At 37.5% G+C, this 23,117-nt stretch overlaps 1 protein-coding gene, 1 long non-coding RNA gene and 1 pseudogene across 4 annotated transcripts in view; 2 read left to right on the forward strand and 1 right to left on the reverse strand.

Annotated features, from left to right (window-relative positions):
• Positions 1 to 697: 697 nt before the first annotated feature.
• LOC138987220 (uncharacterized) lies at positions 698 to 4,034 on the reverse strand. 3 transcript variants are annotated; one of them, XR_011463652.1, is made up of 4 exons: positions 3,433 to 3,566; positions 3,063 to 3,178; positions 1,554 to 2,759; positions 698 to 941 (listed from the first exon to the last, which is right to left on the reverse strand). It is a non-coding gene; the product is annotated as an uncharacterized lncRNA (long non-coding RNA). The 3 variants fall into 3 exon arrangements; XR_011463653.1 differs by lacking the exons at positions 3,063 to 3,178; positions 3,433 to 3,566 and adding an exon at positions 3,642 to 4,034 and having other exon boundaries at positions 699 to 941; XR_011463651.1 differs by lacking the exon at positions 3,433 to 3,566 and having other exon boundaries at positions 699 to 941; positions 3,063 to 3,415.
• The window catches only part of COL11A1 (collagen type XI alpha 1 chain), a 229,597-nt gene continuing 209,117 nt past the window's right edge, over positions 2,638 to 23,117 (forward strand). Inside the window, 1 exon segment of the mRNA XM_070367586.1 lies at positions 2,638 to 2,777. Coding sequence (XP_070223687.1) covers positions 2,672 to 2,777 — 106 coding nt within the window. The 5' untranslated portion in view covers positions 2,638 to 2,671.
• On the forward strand, positions 10,443 to 11,096 carry LOC102276750 (superoxide dismutase [Mn], mitochondrial pseudogene; annotated as a pseudogene).

Raw genomic sequence — 23,117 nt, forward strand, 5'->3', positions numbered from 1 at the left:
TATGCTTCTCTGGGCAGTGGCCAGAGGAATTCAGACCACAGAGTACAGAGAGCATAAGGTAGTAATAACTCTATTCACCCAAACCACTTTGCCTGAAAGGACCCATTCACTGCTGTGAACAGGCCTGAGATGTGACCAGAAGGTGGGACTTCCTAGACTGACTGCATCATTTCTCACCTCCCAGAACAGTATCAGACCATAGAATTCTCTATAAATCAGGAAAGCTATTGAAAAACAGCTTGGAACACCATTTCTACATATTCCTGCAAGCATTAGAACCCTCTCTAGGTCTTGCATTGACTTAGGATTCTGCTAGCTTCACAAATGATGTACTTCCAAACTCTGTATTCATTTTACTATTTTACATTTAAGAGAAGACCTCGAAAATAAGTTTTAAAATATACAAAGAATTGGACAAAAAGAATTCAGGTTTCAAAAAAAAAATTGTTAACTGAAAATTCCAACAGACTTTTCATTTTGTCATTTTGAGAAGATAAAAATAAACTGTTTCTAAAAAAAAAAAAAAAGAGAGAGAAGAAGATGAAGGATAATGAAGGTGATAAATTTCAGTATATTTTTCCCTTTATTGTTGTTCAGCCCCCTTAAGGTTCTTAATTTTTAATCCTACATTTCACATTCAAACACTGTATGATATTTAATTATTTTATTAAATTGTGTTAACAACTTGAAAATATTTCTCTGCAGCTGATATAAGGCATCTCAAACATTCTGCCAGCAACATTATCAATGCAAAGTATTTTTTTAACCTATTATCTTTAAGAAGTAAATTTCTTGATGTGGGAATGGTTCTTTGTCACAGAGTGAACAGTCATGTTGAAAGTATTTTTTAGTTGCTTTCCTCATTTGATATGTCTCTTATACACGTCCTTGTACAATTAATTCCATCTTGGACTTCGTATAGTTTCTGAACACCTTCATCTCTTAATTAAACCACATAGTTAGAATATCTTGTTAATCTCATGGGTCATGAGCCATTTTTTGATAACTAGTAGAAAATTAGATTCCTAAAAATTAATGGACATATGCATCTCATGAACTTAGCTGAGAACTCTTAAGCCTTGAAATATCTTAAAATCTCAGCAAAGGTCCTGGCCAAAGCTTCCAGTTTTTACCAACACGAAAATGTATTCATTCACTCAACCCATCTCTATTGAATCCCTAATGTATGCTGGCACCTTGTTGGGCTCTGTTCCAGAAAATTTTTGAGAAACATCTTAAGAAATATTAAAGAACAAAAAGGAGCCAATAGGAAGGGATAATTTAAATGTAGGAAAAAATGACTGAAGAACCTATACTCCAGGTTTAAGTGGATTACTTGGAGGAGGAGTAAGCAGAAGGAGTTTAGAAATCTGTCCCTTCTCATTAGTTTCAATGTGGAGTGACCATATTTTCAGCTCCTGAGGCCCCTTATAGGAGCTGTGGGCCTAGACGCTTTGAGATCTCCGCTAGTTGCTTTCCCTGACTTTTCTCCTCTCCCTCTGCCCCCTCAACCTGGTTCAATATGGAATCAGTTGGAAAATTAAATTACTCACCCCCTTAAAGTCAGCTCCCATATATTTCTTTCTCCTCCTGCCTCAGAGTACAGTTCAGTTCTTTAAGAGACTTGCCTCTGAATGAAGCTAGCGTAGAATTCAAACATTCAAGAGAGAAACCTGTCAGTTTCGGACCTCGAAGGAGAGCTTCCCTGTAAGATCAAGGATTTTGACCTCTGGGGTCTCTCCATCTCACCTTCATCCCTTTCTTTTAATTCTCTGTTTAAAAATAATAGTAAAAAATGCTTTTCGGAGCAGGCAGAGCAGTGAATCCGCTGGTTCCACGTCTGCTATAAGAAGCAGATTTTTGCACAGGGATAAGGTTACCGCTGGCAGCCCAAAACTCCAGCGGTGTGGCGGTTCAGACGCTGGGCTCCTCCCCTCCCCCGCCGACGAGGAGAGGCTCACAGACGGGTGCAAGTAGACAAGTAGCTGTTTTTATTGAATACAGAAGCTCCTTGAAAACTCTGTGGACTCTCCTGCAATTCCTTTCATTCCCAAAGTGCTGGAGCCAAGCACGCGTCCCCCGTAACTCCCTCCCATTTCTTCTCCGGGATTTGGATAGGAGAGGAGGGAGGAGAGGAGTGGGGAGATGGAGGGTGGTTGGTGGGCTGGGCTTGCGGGGAGACCTGATTCTCCGGCAAAGGAAAGGGGGGCGGGCTCGGGGCCATCCGCTAGGCGTGTGATTGGGTCTGACCTTCAGCGGGCTTGTCAGTTTCGCCCGGGGTAAGGGGGGCGCGGGAGGGGAGTGGGCGGGGGAGGGGGCTGCCCGGAGCCTCTCGTCCGGCCCACTGACGGCATGAAGCCTTTAGGGGCACGCAGTCCTCTCAGATTTTTGGTTGAAGCCCCTCATCTGCCGTCAGTCTGAAGGCAGGGCCCCGCAGAGGACAGATCGGAGGGTCCCGACCGGCGGGGCCAGCCGAGAGGGAGAGGAGGGGGCGAGAGACAGGAAGGAAGCAAACCATCAAATTTAAGAAAAAGCCCTTTGACTTTTTACCCCTCTCCCTCCCCAATGGCTGTGTAGCAAACATCCCCGACGATACCTTGGAAGGGACGAAGTAGGTCTGCAATCGCGATTTCGTGGGTTGAGTTCACAGTTGTGAGTGCGGGGCTCGGAGATGGAGCGGTGGTCCTCTAGGTGGAAAACGAAACGGTGGCTCTGGGATTTCACCATAACAACTCTCGCACTGACTTTCCTCTTCCAGGCTAGAGAGGTCAGAGGAGGTAAGAAAAAATGGTTTGGGGGAGGTGGGAGATTGCTGTCGGTCTTTCTCATTCTGTGCCCCTCCCCCCTTCCTTCTTCCAACCCCTCCCCCGCAAACAATTCTCTCAAATAAAATCCAGATTGTAGCTGCCACCAGGTTGGAAGTGAAGACTGGTGAGAGAGATGGATGTAGGCGGGACAGTAATGGGAGAAGAGGTAGCAGGAAAAAAGATCTGTCAGGCACAGAGCCTGCTGAAATGCCCTTCACCACCTTCCAGGGGCTTTGAAAAGAGGAAAAATATTACCTTGAACACAGAGGCAGTTGTACAAAGCTTTTGTCTGAGGAAAGGTCCTTAGACTACCTTTGAACACATCTGGTTTCTGCAGATTCTAACTAATGGAAGTCTTTTTTAAAGGTGAGCTGAGGAGAGAATATAGAGAAAGGGCATAAAATGAGCCTTGATAAAGTTCTTTGTCTGGAACAAAGTGAGAAACAAGCTGTTTTAAGGATTTGAGAGAGACCAGGGGGAATGAATCTTGAAGACTGAGAATACTTTGTGTGTGTGTGTGTGTGTGTGTGTGTGTGTGATCTTGAAGAGATAGTAAGAGGGAAAAAATGGCAGATTAAAAGAAATGGATGGAGATAGGAAGAACACTCTTCCCGGGATTTTGCACCTTCCTCCCCTCTGTGACCCCCCACCCTCAACTTCTTCTTGCAGGTTGGACGTGCAGTTCTCTTGGAGAATGATGAAACTCGCCAAGCAAATGGGGTGGGGGCGGAGGAATAGGGATTGGAAGGAAGGGGAGGGGGCGTGGGGTGGGATGGGAGGAGAGAGGTAAGGAAAAGTTCCTACGTGGCACCACCAAATATTCAATGACCAGACCTGCTGGGAAGACTGCAGCTCTGTCAGTACCCGAGGAGGGAGAGCGACTTCACTCCTCCCCTCCGCCTTCTCCCTCCCCTTCCCCCGCCCTTCCCCGCAAAGGCATCTGGCTGGAGCGGTCCGTTAGGTGCTGTAGACACGGCTGGCGGGAGGACGGTCTCCTTTGGAGTTAAGGGAGCCCAAACAGTTTATAGTAGGAAAGCAAGCTTTGTCGGGGTGTGCAGAGAAGTAGGGGTAAGAAGGAGGGCGGCGATGATTGGCTGAGGGAGAAACAAATTGTCAACCCCAAAGGCTCAGGCTTTAGCAGAAACCTGAGTCTGATCCTGGTGGGTGCCAAGATCTGAGTTCTCCTTTGTGGGAGTTAGCGCTCCCGGAGGCCGAACTCTGCGAAGCCAGGTCTGTATTTCTTCCCCACACTTTGTGATTGTTCACCTTCCTGAGGAGCAGGCAGGGATGGCTTATTCCTCTGTGACTTTTCCTGGCGAATAGTACAGTCAGAGACTCATTAGGACTATCTTTGAATTTTTGAATAAGTCATGCTGATTCATTCATTTCTACATTTTAAAAGATAAATAGAAGAGTCTTGAAAGTGAAATCTATCAAAAGTTTGCACTTTACCTTTGGTACCTGGTCACCAGCGGGATTGGTCGGTTCTGTCCTCAGGTCTGCCCTCTGCTGGTTTTCTTTATTATTTGGAATTAAAGCAACTGCCTCAGGATATAAGGCCTCCTAAAATCCTTCTAAGTACAATGATCCTGAAAAAGGACACTTGATTAAGGAAGAACAGGTATACTGTTTCCTTTTGAACTTTTCCAGCTATTTCTTTCGTCCAAACTTGGGACAAGTATCATAATGGCAGCTTTTTGTTTTTAATATGGAAACTAAGACTTTCTTCAGTGAAGACAGATGCACTGTAAACTCGAGAGACTTATAGGTATTCAGGGATTATTTCACTGAAGATGTTTCACTTCCACACGGGGGCTTCTTTAAAGCTCTTAGGAGATCAGAAAGGTCAAATTTATACACTTGTGATGCATAATTTTCTCATTTAAATCTAGCTGCATACCTAAAACTCTTTTAAACAAAACATCTTGGTACCACATCAAATAACTGGTGGTAAAAGAAACTTCTCTATTATTACAAAACCATCTAAAGTGAGAAGTAGCGAACTTTAAAGATCATGTTGTAGTTTCTGTTTGTTATTTTTGATGAAATATCTTGAAAGTTATATGGTTATTTGGATCTTCACATTGTTTAAGATTTGGTGTTCATTTCACCAAATTGCTAGGTGCTTATTCTTTAGAAGGAAACTATATTTACTTAAACCTACTTTTGTAGGCATTCTTACCACCTAATGAAATTCAAAAAGGAAATACTATATTAATGCTTAAAAAGGAAACACCAGCCTGAATCATCACACAAAGGAAAAATAAACTTAGTGTCCATCCAGTTCTCATGCTAGCCTTTATATTTGCAATTGATGTAACAATGAGTTAGTTTCTAAATAAGGTATTGTATACCAGAATTATATATATATATATATATATACTATATAATATACTATATATTTACATTTATATATAATACTATATATTATATATTTGATTTCTCTGAGTTGCAGTGGTATGATCTGACTGTTAAACTGAAAGATAATTTAAAGATAACTTTTATCTAAAATTTGTATTTCTTGGATTAAAAAATGCTTAAGTCTAAAAAGTTCTGGGTTCATAATAAATTGGACTCTAAAAATATGCAGTAAAAATATGTAGTTAGGATCCTGATGCATCTTACAGAGAAAACCTTACAAAGAAAATTTCTTGGAGTGAATGAAAAGAAAGTCAGTGAATTCACACAGTCATATTATTTTACTTTGCAAATCCAAACTCTGCAATTTAGTAATCTTTAACTTACTTTAAAAATTTTTGGTATTTATTATGGTTTAATAAGAAGAAAAGAGTAAGCATTATTTCTTATATTTATTTGCATTAACTTCAGGATCATATTTCATATACTTGCTTATGGTTAATATAAATGTTTTATCTCATGAATTTATAGATTTCATATTCAGTTAGTTCAGTACTTATTAAGATAGAACCTGAAATTTACCTGGAATTTATAGTGACTATAACTCATGACTGTGTTCAGATTGGTGGTTTTATGTAGATGGTTTTAGCAGTTTTTAAAGGAGTTAAGCTAAATTGAGTAAAAAGAAAATATAATATCTGACTGAATCATTTTGTTGCTAATTAAAATGGTATTCTACCTTTGGTGGTTGAGCCAATACTGTGCCTTGCAAAACACTGATTAATTTTATGAAGAATTTTGAAGCTTGTCAGTAGTTGGTAGTGATTCCTGCTGAAGTGTTTTGAGTGCCTGGGATCAGCAGGTGAAATGGTGCTGGCTTCCAGAGTATGTGCTAATCCAACTTTGGGAAGAGATCAAGCTTGTCCCTTAGGTTACTCAATCAGAAATCAGTTAAAAATCAGATATGCTTCTGATAGCAAATGAAGTATCTTCTATGATTATTAATATTGTGTTTTCATTTGTTTTTTAAAGCAAAATCAACAAAGTCTGTAATAAACACTGAAAAAAAGTAGGTAGCTCATGAAAAACATCTTCCTGAATCTTTTATACAGATAACCTTAGTTTAGGTGGCACATATATATTTAGTTAATTATAGACACTTTCACAAAATTGTCTATTAGTTTTAATATTAAGTATATTAATATTTTAATGTGACAATTAACTTTATAATTAATACTTTGTTAAAATCTATAAAAATAATTCTGTAAGAGGTATATGCAGAGTTTTAAATAAAATTATGAAGTTGCAAAATGAGAAATGTATATATCTAAATAGTATGATTGCTTATGATTTATATAATTAAATTTTAGCTTCTATGTTTGCTTCGATTTGTGACTAAAATTGAAGGGGCACATTATTCAAGTTATCACTAAAATATAGCAAGGCAAATATGGCCCCCTTTTCAAATTTGTGGGTAGGATTTCTGACAAAAAATAAGTAGTTGTCTTTCTATTTTTAAATTTTGTTTCTTTTCTGAGACATTTTTCTTCGCTCTGGTTAACTTATTTAGGCACTACCTATGTAGTGATAATGAATGGATTTGAATCAAGTTTCAGTGAGAGTGTGTAATAAAAAGCTGAATTTTTCAAAAGAAGAAAAGGTATTTAGATTCTTTTAAAGAGAATGCTAGAGATAGAAATTCTTATAAAAATTGCAACTCCATACTACCTTCTCACTTTACTAATGAGGAAACTAAGGCACAGAAAAATTCTTAACTGAATCCTGTCTCTAAAAAAACTATATTCATATAATAGTCAAGATTTTCCATAAATGAGTAGGATGAAATCTGCAAAAATGATAAAGTATCTTTAAATAATAGTAGTCTGAGACTTAATAGAATAAACAATTATTAATTTGTATATATTTGTGAAATGTAGAATGACATATATTGCTTAAATATATGTGCTGGAGTTTAGATTAGTGAGGATAGATTAAGTGAAAATGATGAATCAAAGAAACACAGGAGATTATAGAACATATTTAATAATTCCTCAATGTTCTAAATTTAGATATAGGTAATTTTTGATAATTTGTATTATTAATATACCTAATTATGTGATTCTATAAGATCTGTATCAATGTAAAAAGTGTAACAGTTTATAAAATATTTTTGTATACATTTGTTGCTGGATTATGAACATAGTTTTTTCTTTTTCCCTCTCTAAAGTTCCTAATAGAGGACCCAGTACAACTTTGAATTTTCAGGAAGCTAAGAAAGTTATATGTTTATTTCAAATAAGACAAATAATGTCAAATTTCTCTTTTCATGTTGATTTTATATTGATTGGGTGATACATATTATATCTAATTGTATGTTTTTTATTAATAAGTCAGATAATGAATTGATTTTTACTTGATACGGGTTATTTGTTTAACAGATAACCTTTTTTCCAAACAAGCAGTCAGCTTTGGGAAAAAAATAACAGATGCGCTTAGTAGTGCAAATTCTAATTCAAGTTTTTCCTTTTGGATTGTCAAAGTGTCTAAAAGTACATAATCACCTTTTACTTTGGGAATAAATGGATAGTTAATTTATAGAGAAATACTTCCTTTTCAGGGGCTACCATGATATGCGGTGCTGGCAATGGCTAAGATAGAGCTAGTATTTCAACCATGAAGTTTTTTCCTCTCTTTCGGGAAATTCAGTACATGTCCTTAAGGTCCTGAAGAAGATACTAAGGAAATTAATAGTTCTACATATGACTAACTCTGTTTTATATGAATACAGGGTTTTATACATATTGACCCAGCCCTATCATTCAATATAATTTTTAGTGATGATGTTTAGGTATTTAAAAGCCAGAATTATATTATATCCTAAATGCACTTTTCTTCCTGTCCACCTTTGGAGAAAGTGCAGTTGGTTTGTGATCTTAGGAATTCAAGGGAACTGCAGAGTTGGGACTGAGGGCTGATCTGCATTTCTGCTTTTACTCCTCCACTTCTCCCATTTAATACTGGGGAAATGTGACCTGAGCTGGAAGTGGTGAGAGGAAATCAAACTTTTTTTTTTTTGAGCATTGAAGTTTTGTCCCTTAGCAAAGAAGAGAGGTACACACAGGTGCTATAAAAAGTTACATTGCTTCTTACGCTTTCTTCCTGAAGAGTCTATTTTAAATGCAGTTTTCAATGTATACTAAAATTACGCTATAATGAATTTCCTAAATTTGGACTTTTTTCTACTGATTTCTTTTGCAATTAAATTCAGAACCCAAAGGGATTTGCTTTTTTTTTTTAACTACCTTCTGTATTCTAATGTATCTATTTATTTCTCCTTTTAAAACCCTAATATGCTTTTATTTTTATAGATAATTGTGATTTTTTTTTTTTTTTACTTTCAGTTGTGTCAGAACTCAACATGAATAATACTCTTGGGTAGAGAAGATGAAACAATTTTAAAGTGATTTAGTGAGCAGTATCTATTTATCAGTTGCAGTCTTTGGCCTACTACTGACTTGGCTAGTGGTTCTTTAGACATTGGCTGATCACCAGACCTACTGTTATCTGGTAAAATAAACTCTTTGCTTGCTGCGCATGGAATTAGAGACAGTGCTATTAATTTAGTAGAAAGAACTCAGAGAAAAGAAAGGTTATCGTATTTCAGAGTAAGAGACCAGTTTAAATACGACTTGACAATTGAGAACTAAAACAAACCTGTGTAAAAGTGCTTCAGCACAATCAACTTTTGCAATCCCTCAAACCTTCATTTTCTTTTCTTTTTCTCCTTAAAAAGCATTTCTTTCTTATTTTAACCAAATTTAATTGCTCTTGAATGGCCCTGTACTGTACAGTCCAATGAAGGTCCCTATTCATAGAACTTGAGCGTATAGGATGTCAGTGGAAGCGTCCTTCCTCTATCTGACTGGTAAACTCACATCCGGGCTTATAGGACCAAACCTTAGACTGTATGAGGCAGTTGGCTTTCCTTTCTCACTCAGACTTTAACAAACAATTTCCCGAAAGGATGACTACTACAAAAGAGCAGTAGTTGCAATTCCTGACAAAACTAGTAAGAAGCTCTAGCACATTTTCCTACTTTGTGCTCTTAGGTAGCACTGCGGAGAGTCGTAAGTATTAGTGGTGCATGCTAAGTCACTTCAGTTGTGTCTGACTCTGCGACCTTATGGACTGTAGCCCACCAGATTCCTTTGTCCATGGGATTCTCCAGGCAAGAATATTAGGGTGGGTTTTCCTGTACCCTCCTCCAGGGATCTTCCTGACTCAGGCATTGAACGCAGGTCTCACGTCTCCTGCACTGGCCAGCAGGTTCTTGACCACTAGCGCCACCTGTGGTATTTGCCCTTAACTCTCTTTTCAGACTAACTGTGAAGTACAGCCTTCTACTTGCTGTCACTCTTTGAATGCTGATGAACCTTCAAAATACTTCACTGGTTTTGAGGACAAACGTATTGTACAGATGGCCTAGCATGATGTAGAGTGCCCTTCTGTATGTCTCAGACTCAGGTTTCCCACTCCAACATCATGCACCCTGCACGCTAGGCATGTTAAACCTCTTGACCATCTTCTCCCCTGTCCTGGAACGCATTATTCTTTTTTGCCTGGAATGTATTTTTCCTTCTCATCCATCTAGCAGATACTTTCTCATACTTCAAAATTTAACTCAAGCTGCCTACTCCAGACAGATATAGAAGCTCTAACACTGAATGCATATGTCTCCTTGTAAGCATTTTTGTATAGAATCTCATTCATTCTGACAGTTGTCTTAGAAGTAAGCTAATACTACCATCTCTATTTTACCCATAAGGAAACTGAAAAACAGATAAGTTAATTGTCCTACTTAAGACCGTACAGCTACTGTGTGACAGATCCAGGATTTGAACCCAGACAATCTTGCTCCAGAGCTCTTGCTTTTGACCATTTGCCCATGTTTACTTTATTGTGTATTCTTTTTATATATAAATAGTTTTTAAAAATAATTTTATTTATTTCTTTTTTGGTTGCCCTGGGTCTTCAATGCTGTACACAGGCTTTTTCTCGTTGAGGTGAGCGGGGGCTACTCTTTGGGGCTACTCTTCATTTCTGTGCCCTGGCTTCTCACTGCAGTGGCTTCTCTTGTTACAGAACACAGGCTCTAGGCACGTGGGCTTCAGTAGTTGCAGCATGAAGGCTCAGTAGTTGTGACTCACAGGGTCTAGAGCACAGGCTCAGTAGTTGTGGCACGCAAGCTTAGTTGCTCTATGGCATGTGGTATGTGGCATGATCTTTCCTGGATCAGGGATCAAATCTTTGTATCCTGCACTGGTAGGCAGATTCTTATCTACTGCACCACCAGGAAAGTCTTATTGTATATTCTTAACGCTTTTGCACAGCCTCCCTGACTATGCTTATGATTATGGTGCCTTGGGGCCTAGCAATAATGCACAAATCATGCAGCTGTAACCATTGTAAATATCATGTAAATTGTGCAAATAACTTGAATGCTACCAAGGAAAAATATAAAGAGATTTTGGTGAAAGATGATGTCATAATTCAAGTGACTCTTCAGCTTACGCTAAATTTCAATGGTGAAGGACCTGTCACTCGTCCCATTTTAGGGACAAATCTAAGCCTTAATGATGGCAGAAAACCAAAGGGGAGTGGATGGAAGCTAGCATGTGTTACTTTATTCCTTTGACAAAGGGGAAATTGACAGCTTTGTCTGTAGGTGTTCAAGGTTCAGCTTGGGGTTGGCCTGGTTTCATTAAGTAACAGGGACACTTACAAATTGCTGCCTGTTCTAATCAGGATCTATTACAAGGAACAACAGTTCTATTCCACTTTGGGGGATTGATGTATGGGAGTAAGCTTATTACCTTCAGTATAAAGTGTCAGATGTGATTATCTAAAAGCTGTTTGAATGTAATCAGCTAGGGGAATGTAACTGAAAGATACATGGTCTGCAAAAAAAAAAAAAAGGACACATTATAATTATTTTAAAAGTTCTTCATTTATATATTAGCCTTCCTCTAGGAGTTGCTGGAGGGTAAAGACTGTGATTTAGTTTTCTTTCCCTAGTGTCTGCCAAGATGCCAGAATGAACACAGGATATGATATAGTCACCATTTAGATTACTAATTACCTTCTTGCTTTGCTCATCAGACTGGAACAAGGTTAAAATCTAGTTAACTTGGAGTGGTGTAAAGTGACCTCCTCATGTCATGTTGTTAACAGTGATTAGAGTCCCCCTCCCTCTTTTTCTTTACTCACTCTCTGAAAGTGAATAAATTGCTACTTCTTTCCAGCTTTCCTCATTTGGAAAATAGTTTTGCACATTCTCTCCAAAGATATTTTTATATATTTGAAGCTTTCAGTTGACCATACTATCTCTAAAACTGGAGTTTGCTTTAACATAGTAGTATGACTGATAAAATGCCATATGAAGTCATATTTTTGCTTTGACAGCAACATAAATCATCATTTCACTTGTCTATTGGTGAACAGGAAAGTTTAATTCAAATTTGATTTCAATCTGTAAAAGTAATAATTGAGAAAACCCTGTCGTATATCACTTTTCAAACCTTTATTTCAGTTTTGTATGATATTAAGGGTTGTCTAATTTTGCTTAATGACTATTAGGAAAAGTAGCCTATCTATATTTATTGCATTATGATTATTTCAGTAAGATAGTTCTTCAAGTTAGAAAGCAAATTGCATGTTGCATATATAATTATGTTATTATGAAGTACCATCTTTAAGAAGGAGTACTTAAAATTTCAAGTGCTTAATAAGATTAATAGTCTATAGCCATAGAATTGTTTTGGATAAAAATATATTTTTAATATTCTATTCCTATCCATTGTATATTTTAGTTCCACTAAAATCATCAGGATGGGTATCTTTATCTGCTTTATTTCATGTGCCCTAAGCATGCAGATTGAAACCTATCACATAGTAAACATTTGGAAAATTTTTGTTGAATAAGGTAAAGATGTTGACTGCAGCTCAGATGAATTGCTTTTCGATAACCTAATCGATAACCTGAGATAGGATATAAATTATGTAAATAAGCTGTTGGCAGTGTCTGTGGAATATACTTAACAGATTTTTGCTGATACTGTTATGATTTCTTGGAAATGGCTGTCTCTGTTTTGTCTCCAAGCAAACTATGGTCTTTACGATGAATACTCTCCCAATCTGCTTACCATTACTTTTTTTACACAGAATTTAGTTATTATCTCCTCTAGGAATACCTCTTCTTAACCATGGAGACTAGGATAATTGACCTTGTGTAGCATCCTAAAGCACAGAAACCTTATCATAGAATGGCATCTAGCACTATACCTGGAGTATAACAGATGGCCAGTAAACGTTAATTGAGTGAATTAATGAGCTCATAATTAAGACATTTTTATTAAAGTCAATAGGACAGGAGTACTCAATTATGGCTTGATATCACAATCATTTCCAGTCCCATCCCTGTGCATATTGATTGAGTAGATTTTGTACAGAATCCAAGCATAACTGCTTTATAAGGCTCTACATATAATTTTGATGCACAACCAAGGATTCATGAACCTTCTGAAATAGGAAATAAATGTATATAAAAATGAGGATTGCCTAGTTTGTATTACAGTGTACTGGAAGTCAAGTGAAAGATTATTTATCTGCTATGTGCAAATCTTCTGATACATACCTTATTGTCAAACAGAAGTGGTTCTGCATAAAATAAGTAAATCAACTGATCATGATATTGATAATGCTTTTTAAAGAAAATCCTCCTCTTCATAGCATGTAACAAACTAAATGCCAATAAATATTTATCTTCTCAATTTAGTGTCAAATTATATAATGAAAATATAATTTTAGTTTTATAATAAGCATATTTTAATAGCTTTGGGCTTCCCTGATGGCTCAGCTAGTAAAGAATCTGCCTGCAATGCAGGAGACCTGAGTTCCATCCTTGGGTCTTGGGAAGATCCCCTGGAAAAGCGAATGGCAATCCACTCCATTATTCTTGCCTGGAGAATTCCACTGGACAGAGGAGCTGCAGGCTACAGTCCATGGGGTCACAAAGAGTTGGACATGACTGAGTGATTTTCACTTTCAATGGATTTGACCACTTATAAATCAGACTTTATTTTCTTGGGCTCCAAAATCACTGCAGATGGTGACAGTAGCCATGAAATTAAATGACGCTGACGAACCTGGACAGCATATTAAAAAGAAGAGACATCACTTTGCCCACAAAGCTCCCTATAGTCAAAGCTATGGTTTTTCCAGTAGTCACATACGGATGTAAGAGTTGGACCATAAGAAAGGCTGAACACCGAAGAATTGATGCTTTTGAACTGTATTGGAGAAGACTCTTGAGTGTCCCTTGGACTGCAAGGAGATCCAACCAGTCCATCCTAAAGGAACTTAGTTGTGAATATTCATTGGAAGGACTGATGATGAAGCTGAAACTCCAATACTTTGGCCACCTGATGTGAAGAGCCAACTCATTGGAAAAGACCCTGATGCTGGGAAAGATTGAGGACAGGAGGAGAAGGGGGCCACAGAGAATGAGATGGTTGGACGGCATCACCAACTCAATGGACCTGAGTTTGAGCAAACTCTGGGAGATAGTGAATGACAGGGAAGCTGAATGACAGGGAAGTCAGCATGCTGCTGTCCGTGGGATTGCAAAGAGTCAGACATGACTAGAGACTGAACAACAACAAAATCAAAAATGCCATACTTTTCAAATATTACATTTTCAACTGGTGTTTCTTCTTCTGTTACCATTCTCAAAGTTGTGACTTTATTTCTGCTTTCAATTTTCAGTATATAATGCTTTTTATGATATAAGAAAGTTCAGGATTAAAGTTGTTTAATAACTGAGAAAATTAAATGATCCCCTTCTTTGTGCAGTCACTGTGTTAGGTGTCAGGACTACAAAGATGGTAGCTCAGGCTCCATTCTCATGGAGTATGTGTATTACCAGGAGAGTGCTGGAGTGGAGGGTATGGGGAGGGACCATGTAACATAAGACCATAAGGATATACTTTCCTGCATAGAATGGAATGACATGACTAATTTAAAGATATAGAGAGGCTGCCAAGTTGGCATAGTCAGCACATACTTTCATATCTGTACATGACTAGGTGGTTCCAACTGATTGCAACCATTGGATTCTCTGACAAATAACCAGGGAAGTAGAGCAATGCAGATTTTTTCTGGATTATTTAATCTACTGTAAAGTGAACTGACATTTTCAATGGTAATTAGTACAGTTGAGTCACAGTTGATATGGAGTTATGGTCATGATGAAGTTGAAAAATGAATGAATAAATAATCTTCCTATTTTATAAAGGAGTATGATAAGCAACCAGGTACACATTTATAAAGTCTATTATGAGACAAAGTAAGCTAATATTTTTAAACCTTACAATGTGATTGTTCTTGTTATTAACCAAATTATAGCATGTTTTAGAACATAAAGTATAAATAGTGATTTTTGTTTCTGAAGATTAATATGTTGGACCAAAACCTCTGTTTTATTTAGTTGGGAATAAGTTACTTATTATAAGCATTTTTAACTTATAATGATTTCTTTCATGGAAAGTTATATCAAATAGAGTTTAAAAAATATATCATTAATTTAGTTATAGTTTAAAATGACATTGATAGTCTGTCAACTCCCAAAGTTTTATTGTTACTACTCTAGACCTTTCCCCTGAACTTCTCCTAAACTTCAGACTCCTAAACTCATTCAACTGCCTATTTAGCTGTTTCCAGTGGCATTTACTAAGTCATCTCAAAATCAGCATGCCTAAGACTGAACTGCAGAACTCCAGCCCTAAAGTCCATTCATCACAGTCTTCCCTGTCTCCGTTAATGGCAACACAATCAATCATGATGTTTGAACTAAAAACGTTGGTGTCATCTTTGACTCCTTTTCTCTCATACTCCACTCTGGTCTGCTGTCTTCAGAATATATCCATAATATCACAAAGTAATTCATCTCTCAGCCCAAGAAAACAGTATCAACAAAATTTTACATCTAGAAGATTGCAATTGCTCCTTCTCTGCACTCTAATTCTACTCCAGTGTCCCTAGAGTCTGTTAACATAGCAGTCACAGTCTTCTGAAAAATTAGTTAGCTGATGTTCTTTCTCTCTCTTTAACTTTCAGTGGTTTTCCATTTCATTTGCAATTAAATCTAAACTCCTTGAATATCCCACAGGACCTATACAAGCTGCCTTCAACATGCCCTCATTGTTACTTCTCTGACCTCGTCTCTTACATCCTTTTATTTCCTTGGCTGGAGACATATTTGTCTCCTTGCATTTCCTTCAGTGTCTTAGGTCAGCTCCTATTTCATTTTCTTTGCACTTACTAGTCTCTTTGCTTTCAATTCCACTGCATAAAAACCTTAAGGTAGAGGAAGAGCTTATGCCTTTTCCGAATTTACTCAAACCTTATCTTTTTGAGGCTTTTCCTGTCTTACATATATTAAAATCCATATCACCATAACCCTTCTTATATTCATTCACTGACTTATTTTTCTCCTTTATTGTTGTTCAGTTGCCCAGTTGTGTCTGACTCTTTGAGACCCCATGGACTGCGGCATGCCAGGCCTCCCTGTCCCTCACCATCTCCCGAAGTTTGCCCAAGTTCATGTCCATTGCATCAGTGATGCCATCCAGCCATCTCATCCTCTGATGCCCTCCTCTCCTTTTGCCCTCAATCTTTCCCAGCATCAGGAACTTTTCCAGTGAGTTGGCTGTTTGCATCAAATAACCAAAATACTGGAGCTTCCACTTCAGCATCAGTTCTTCCAATGAGTATTCAGGGTTGATTTCCCTTAAAATTCACAAGTTTGATCTTCTTGCTGTCTTCTTGCTGTCTGAAAGGAACTTTCAGAAGTCTTGCCCAGCACTACATTTCAAAGGCATCTGTGTTCTTTATGATCCAGCTGTCAAAACTGTATGTGACACTGGGAAGACCATAGTCTTGACGATACAGACCTTTGTCGGCAGAATAGTGTCTCTGCTTTTCAATACACTGTCTAGTTTGTCGTAGGTTTCCTGCCTAGAAGCAATTGTCTTCTGAGTTCATGGCTGCAGTCACCATCCGAAGTGATTTTAGAGCCCAAGAAGAGGAAATCTGTCACTACTTCCACCTTTTCCCCTTCTATTTGTCATGAAGTAATAGGGTCAGATGCCATGATCTTAGTTTTCTTTTAATATTTAGTTTTAAGTTGACTTTTTCACTTTCCTCCTTCACCCTCATTAAGAGGCTCTTTATTTCCTCTTTGCTTTCTGCCATTAGAGTGGTATCATCTGCATATCTGAGTCTGTTGATGTTTGTTCGGTCCATCTTGATTCTGGCTTGTAATTCATCCAGCCCAGCATGTCTCATGACAAACAGGGTAACAGCACACAACCCTGTTGTACTCCATTTTCAATCTTGAACCAATCAGTCGTTCCATACAGGGTTCTAACAGTTGCTTCTTGACCCACATACAGGTTTCTCAGTGGGAAGAAAAGATGGTCTGGTATTCCCATCTCTTTAACAGCTTTCCACAGTTTTTTTTTTTTTTTTATGATCCACACAGTCAAAAGTTTTAGAGTAGTCGGTGAAACACAGGCAGATGTTTTTTTCTGGAATTCCCTTGCTTTCTCTGTGATCCAGCAAATGCTCGCAACTTGATCTCTGGTTCCTCTTCATTTTCTAAACCCAGCTTGGACATCTGGAAGTTCTTGGTTTGCATAATTCTGAAGCCTAGCTTGCAAGATTTTAAGCATGACCTTACTAGTATGGGATATGAGTGCAATTGTCTGATGGTTAGCACATTCTTTAGTATTACCCTTCTTGGGAATTGGGACGAGGATTGACCTTTTCCAGTTCTGTGGCCACTACTGAATCTTCCAAATTTGCTGACATATTGAATGCAACACCTTGATGGCATCATCCTTTAGGGTTTTGAATAGCTCTATTGGAATTCCATTTCATCCACTAGCTTTATTAACAGCAGTGCTTCCTGAGACCAACTTGACTTCACACCCCAGAATGTCTGGCTCTGGGTGACTACACCATTGTAGTAACACGGTTCATTGAGATCCTTTTTGTACAGTTCTGTGTATTCTTTCCATCTCCTCTTGATCTCTTCAGTGTATCCTAGGTCTCTACCATTTCTGTCCTTTATTGTTCCCATCCTTGGGCAAAATGTTAAGTTGATATTTCCAATTTTCCTGAAAAGATCTTCAGTCTTTCTCCTTCTGTTGTTTTCTTCTAGTTTTATGCACTGTTCATTGAAGAGGTCCCTCTTGTCTCTCCATGCTTTCCTTTGGAACTCAGCATTTAGTTGGATGTATCCTTCCCTTTCTCTGTTGCTTTTCACTTCTCTTTCTTCAGCCATTTGTGAAGCCTCCTCAGATAACCACTTTGCCTTCTTTTCTTTTTGTTTGCAATGGTTTTGTTCACTGCCTCCAGTACAATATTGCAGACTTCCGTCCATAGTTCTTTAGGCACACTGTTAACTAGATCTAATCCCTTGATTCTGTTCATTACTTCCACTGCATATTCATAGGGGATTTGATTTAAGTTATACCTGGCTGACCTAGTGGTTTTCCTTACTTTCTTTAGTTTAAGCCTGAATTTTTCTATGAGATGCTGATGATCTGAGCCACAGTCAGTTGTAGGTCTTGATTTTGCTGACTGTATACAGCTTCTCCTTTTTGGCTACAAAGAATGTAATCAATTTGATTTTGGTATTGACTGGTCATGTTCGTGTGTAAAGTCTTCTCTTGTGTTGTCAAAAAAGGATACCTGCTATCACCAATGGATTCTCTTGGCAGAATTCAGTTATCCTTTTCCCTGCTTCATTTTGTTTTCCAAGGACAAACTTGCCTGTTACTCCAGGTATATCTTGATTTCTTACTTTTTGCATTCTAATCCCCAGTGATGAATAGAACATCATTTTTTTGGGTGCATTAGTTCTAGGAGGTCTAGTTCTTCACAGAACTGATCAACTTCAGCTTCTTCAGCATTGGTGGTAGGGGCATAGGCCTGGATTACTGTGATGTTGAATAATTTGCCTTGGAAACAAACCAAGATCATCTGTCATTTTTGAGGTTGCACCCAAGTACCACATTTTGGACTCTTTGTTGATTATGAGAGCTACTCCTTTTCTTCTATGGAATTCTTGCCCACAGTAGTAGATATAGTGGTCATCTGAATTAAATTTGCCCATTCTCTATTTTAGTTCACTGATTACTAAGATGTCAATGTTTATTCTTACCGCCTCCTGCTTGACCACATCCAGTTTACCTTGATTCATGGACCTAACCTTCCAGGTTTCTATGCAATACTGTTTTTGCAGCATCAGATTTTACTTTCATCACCAGACACATCCGCAACTGAGTGTCACTTCTGCTTTGGCCCAGTTGCTTCATTTTTTTCTGGGGCTGTTAGTAATTCTCCTCTACTTTTCCCCAGTAGCATATTGGACACCTTCTGACCTGGAGGACTCATCTTTCGGTGTCATATCTTTTTGTCCTTTTATACAGTTTATGAGGTTCCTACGGCAAGTATGGGGTGATTTTTATTCCATCCTCCAGTGGATCATGTTTTGTCAGAACTCTCTGCTATGACTTGTCCATCTCGGGTAGCCCTACACAGCATGGCTCATTGAGTTTTCCAAGCCCTTTTGCCATGTCAAGGCAGTGATCTATGAAGGGGATTTTTCTCCTTAGTTCTCCTCAAATATTTGTCATTTGTAAAAAAGTAATGACATTTAAATTAAGGGTTGAGATTTTATTTTAAGGCTTTATATAACATGTAGAATTAGATAACTTTGCAGTACAAATATTATTTGGACAGCTTCTAGGCCATATTTATCCAAATAATTCCCACATTTTTCACTTCATTTTACCTGTTTAGATATAGTCAATATAGAAATCAAATTCCACTTAGTAGAACATTTTACTTATTGGCTAGATACTGTGCACATTGATCCAGTTGTCTTGAGAGTTGTAGTTGTGTAGTAATTGTAATGGGGGTTTGTGCTTTGTTTTACTGGTTTAACAGAGCAGTGATCCAGGACTTGTAGTTACCTAGAAAGTAGCAGAGAGATGTTTCCCACTGAAGACCTAGAAAGCAATTACAGAGTAGGAATTATCAAGAAAATGTAAATATATGTTGCTATTCAAGTCAAATTTATTTATTGTTCCTGTGCGTGCTAAGTTGCTTCAGTCGCGTCCAACTCTATACGACCCTATGGACTTAGCCCACCAGGCTCCTCTGTCCCTGGGATTCTTCATGCAAGAATACTGAAGTGGGTTGCTATGCCCTCCTCCAGGGGATCTTCCCAATCTAGGGATCGAAATGGCGTCCCTTATGTCTCTTGCTTTGGCAAACGGGTTCTTTACTACTGCTGCTGCTGCTGCTAAGTCACTTCAGTCCTAATCAACACTACATCTGGGATTCTGTATTTTATGGATTTTTCTTAACCACTAAATAGGACAGAATTAGAATAAATTGTGACCAGTGGGACATGAATGCAATCGATTTTGATGGGAGTCATATTTTTCCATTAGTTCTACTCAGAATACTTTACTATATATTTTTTCCCTGACCTTTCCAGTTTTGAATTTTACTCTGTAGCTGATTTAAAAAAAAAAAAAAAAAAAAACAAAAAACTAGTATTTTCACGAAATTGTAAGAAAGTACATTTACATTTGATCATTGAGTTCTTATCTTCTGAAATGGTGGTACCAATAGGTTTGTTAGGTGTTTGATTTGATAAAATTAAATTAATTATAAAATTCCTAAAATTCTAGGCTCCTATTTTATATTGTCTTTGTCTATGTCATCCTCGATTTGATGCTATTCTTTGTTTGAGTATCAAATGCTTGTTTTTTTCAAGAAGCATAAGACACTGCTTCTCCAAAACTTGAGTCTTGAGATGTTTGTATTTCATTCATTCTTTTCTTTTTTTCCTGTAGGGAAATATATTCTCTAAACATAGGCTTAAATGGCAAAACATTTAAGTTTATTATACAAACATACAAACCTAGGTATGTTTCCCAAACCTAGGAATATTTAATGTAAACTGCACAACTATAATCTTATTTACTTACAATTTACTAATGTATTCAAGCCTTTTATTTCTCCCATTTGCACTTTTTAAATTTTTTCTGAACACAGTGATTCGATTGCATAATATTGAAAAAAAGTCTGGTAGTTTTAGCCAAAAAGAATTGTGTAGAGACTTAAAGCATGTATATGATTTATATTGACTTTATTTTTGCCATGCTATGTCACTTCAGTCATGTCTGACTCTTTGCAACACCTCCCCCACAACCCCGGCCCCATGGACTGTAGCCCGCCAGGCTCCTCTGTCCATGGGATTCTCCAGGCAAGAATACTGGAGTGGGTTGCCATTCCCTCCTCCAGGGAATCTTCCTGATGCAGGGATTGAACCCTCATCTCTTATTCTCCTGCACTGGCAGATGAGTTCCTTACCACTAGTTCCTCCTGGAAAGCCTACTTGTGCCATATAGGCATTTAAAGATAAACTTTCATACCTTTTTAAAGATGGAAGAATCTAGGTTTATATGTTTTATTTTCTAATACTTCATGTTAGTTTATAATACAAGGTTGGTATGTGGCATGTGTGGGTTTGAAATAAATGAAGTAATAGCATCAGAGGTCAGACATTAAAATATTAGCTTGTTAAAAATCTTCTAATAACACATTAGGGTTAATCTAGAGTTATATTAATGTCTATGTGATACAAAGACAAAATTATTGAAAAGGAGACAATTTCAGTGATATCCGTGCTTTAATGTCGAGTTTCGTTGCAGGGTGGTAATGGGACAATGAACTTGACAGCTTAAGCGGTCAAAGTTTCAGGAAGCCTCCTAGGCTTGTATGTCCCTAGAATAACATAAGAACATGCTGGAGAGATTGCTAAGTATTGCATACTTTTCATGCATGATATCTAATGGATCTTTAGAGATTAAAAAAAAAAAAACATCAAAAAGCTAAAAAACAGTTTTAGAGATAAAAAGTGTTCAGTCTTATACTCAACTGTTAAGAGATTTCCCAAGGTGGTCAGAGGAAATGAATAAGAGAAATCAAGTGAATTATAGAACTGTGGAAACACTGGTGGCACTCGATGGGACTATTGGATGTTCAGAAAGGTTGAATTTTCAACAAAATAGTGTTTTTAGGTATTCTTTTTATTGAGTACTTAGACACTATTCTCCAAGAATTTGAAATTCCATTTCTCATTTAATTATCAGAATTTGGTTAAGTTGAAGAAACTCAGTCTAAGAAGGGTAAGCAGCTTATCCAAAGTTACACAAATAATAAATACCAAACTTGGGTTGGAAGTTGGGCTATCCCAACTGCAGGAATTGTTATTAACTGCTGTCCACTTGTCATATCTTACATTTTAGATTCTTTATTAAGGGCTTTTATGCTTTTGAAAAACAACAGGATGTTGGTAATAGTTAAATTATAATGAATAGTCACTTCTCTCTTATTTTTTTTTTCTTTTGCCAGTCCTACCTCCCACTACCACATAAACAAAATACTCTTCTGTTGTTTTATTTATTTATTTTTTAATAGAGCATCAGAGCATTTCATGATTGGGTGGTAGATGGCTGATATCACTTTCTATGTCTTATTTTATTTTTATTTCTCTCTATAAGGATATGCTTCATTTCTGGCCTGTGATGTGAGGTACAAGGAGAGAATAAGTGACTCCCTAGAGTGGGGAAAGCGTCTAGCATTCTTTAGTAAGATTACTTCACACCTGTGTTCTTGCCATACCCGAATCAAAGGGAAACAGCCAGATTTGTCAAGCTCTTCAAGGTGCTGTTAGTAAAGGCCACTTTCAACCCTCTTCTTGTTTCTTCTGAGACTGATGAGAAAGAAACTTCAACCCTGGGGCAGAATGTGACTGCTCATTTACTCATTTATTTAGTAACCATATTTCTATTTTTATTTACTGTGTGTCAGGTACTATGTTATTTATGAATATTACAGTGAACACCCATAGTGGTGATGTTTGCTGTCAGGAGATTTATGATCTACTGGGAGGCAGATATTAACCAATAAATTACAAGTTCAGCAAAAAGAGAGAGAGAAATTAGGTGGCAATCAAGACTACCTAATTAAGGAAATCAAGGCCATAATTTAAACATACACTGTGACTGAGTGCACACTGCCTAGAGTGAAAATAAATAATTAAGCAAAAGAACAAAATAGAGTGTGGAGCTATCCAAGGGAACTTGGGATCCTGTGAAAGGGTCATATAACCCAGCCTAGGGGTAGATAAGAAACTATTTCCTGAAGAAAATCATGTTTAGGTTGATATCAAAAGATTGATTAGGTCTAAGTTCACTGCCCAGCTACACATTAGACTCATTTGGGAAACTTTAAAACACGTAAATGCCTGGGGACCCTCCCCACTCCCTGCTCTGTCATTCTAGATGTTAGTTCTGGAGTTGGACCCATACATCTATATGTTTTAAAAACTCTCCAGGAAATTCTACAGATAGGGTTAAAAAAAAAAAAAACAAAACACTTAACTATCCTTAGTCAATTGATGAAGGATTGAAAAAAGAATCTTCAACAGAGTACAGTAAATTTTAGAAACTTGAGAGATGTTTATTTGAGCCAGAGCATGAAATTTGGGGTTGAGGAAGCAGGTAGGAATTAGTGTAGATGTCTCTCTTGGAGTTTGTGGTTGTGCATTTTCATGGTGGTGATGTGATTTTTCTCAAGAAGTCCTCAGAAGCCAAAATGCCCCCCACCCCGGGAGACTGAACACCTAAATTTATTCAGTGTTGATGTCCTGTCAGGACAAGAAGAGTTCCATTTTTTTTTAACTCTGTGCTGTCTTGTATCTGTGCTGTCATATTTGATATTTCTATTGCTTCCTCTTCATTGATGAAT

Source organism: Bos mutus, chromosome 3 (genome assembly GCF_027580195.1).
Source record: "Bos mutus isolate GX-2022 chromosome 3, NWIPB_WYAK_1.1, whole genome shotgun sequence".
Lineage (NCBI taxonomy): Eukaryota > Metazoa > Chordata > Mammalia > Artiodactyla > Bovidae > Bos > Bos mutus.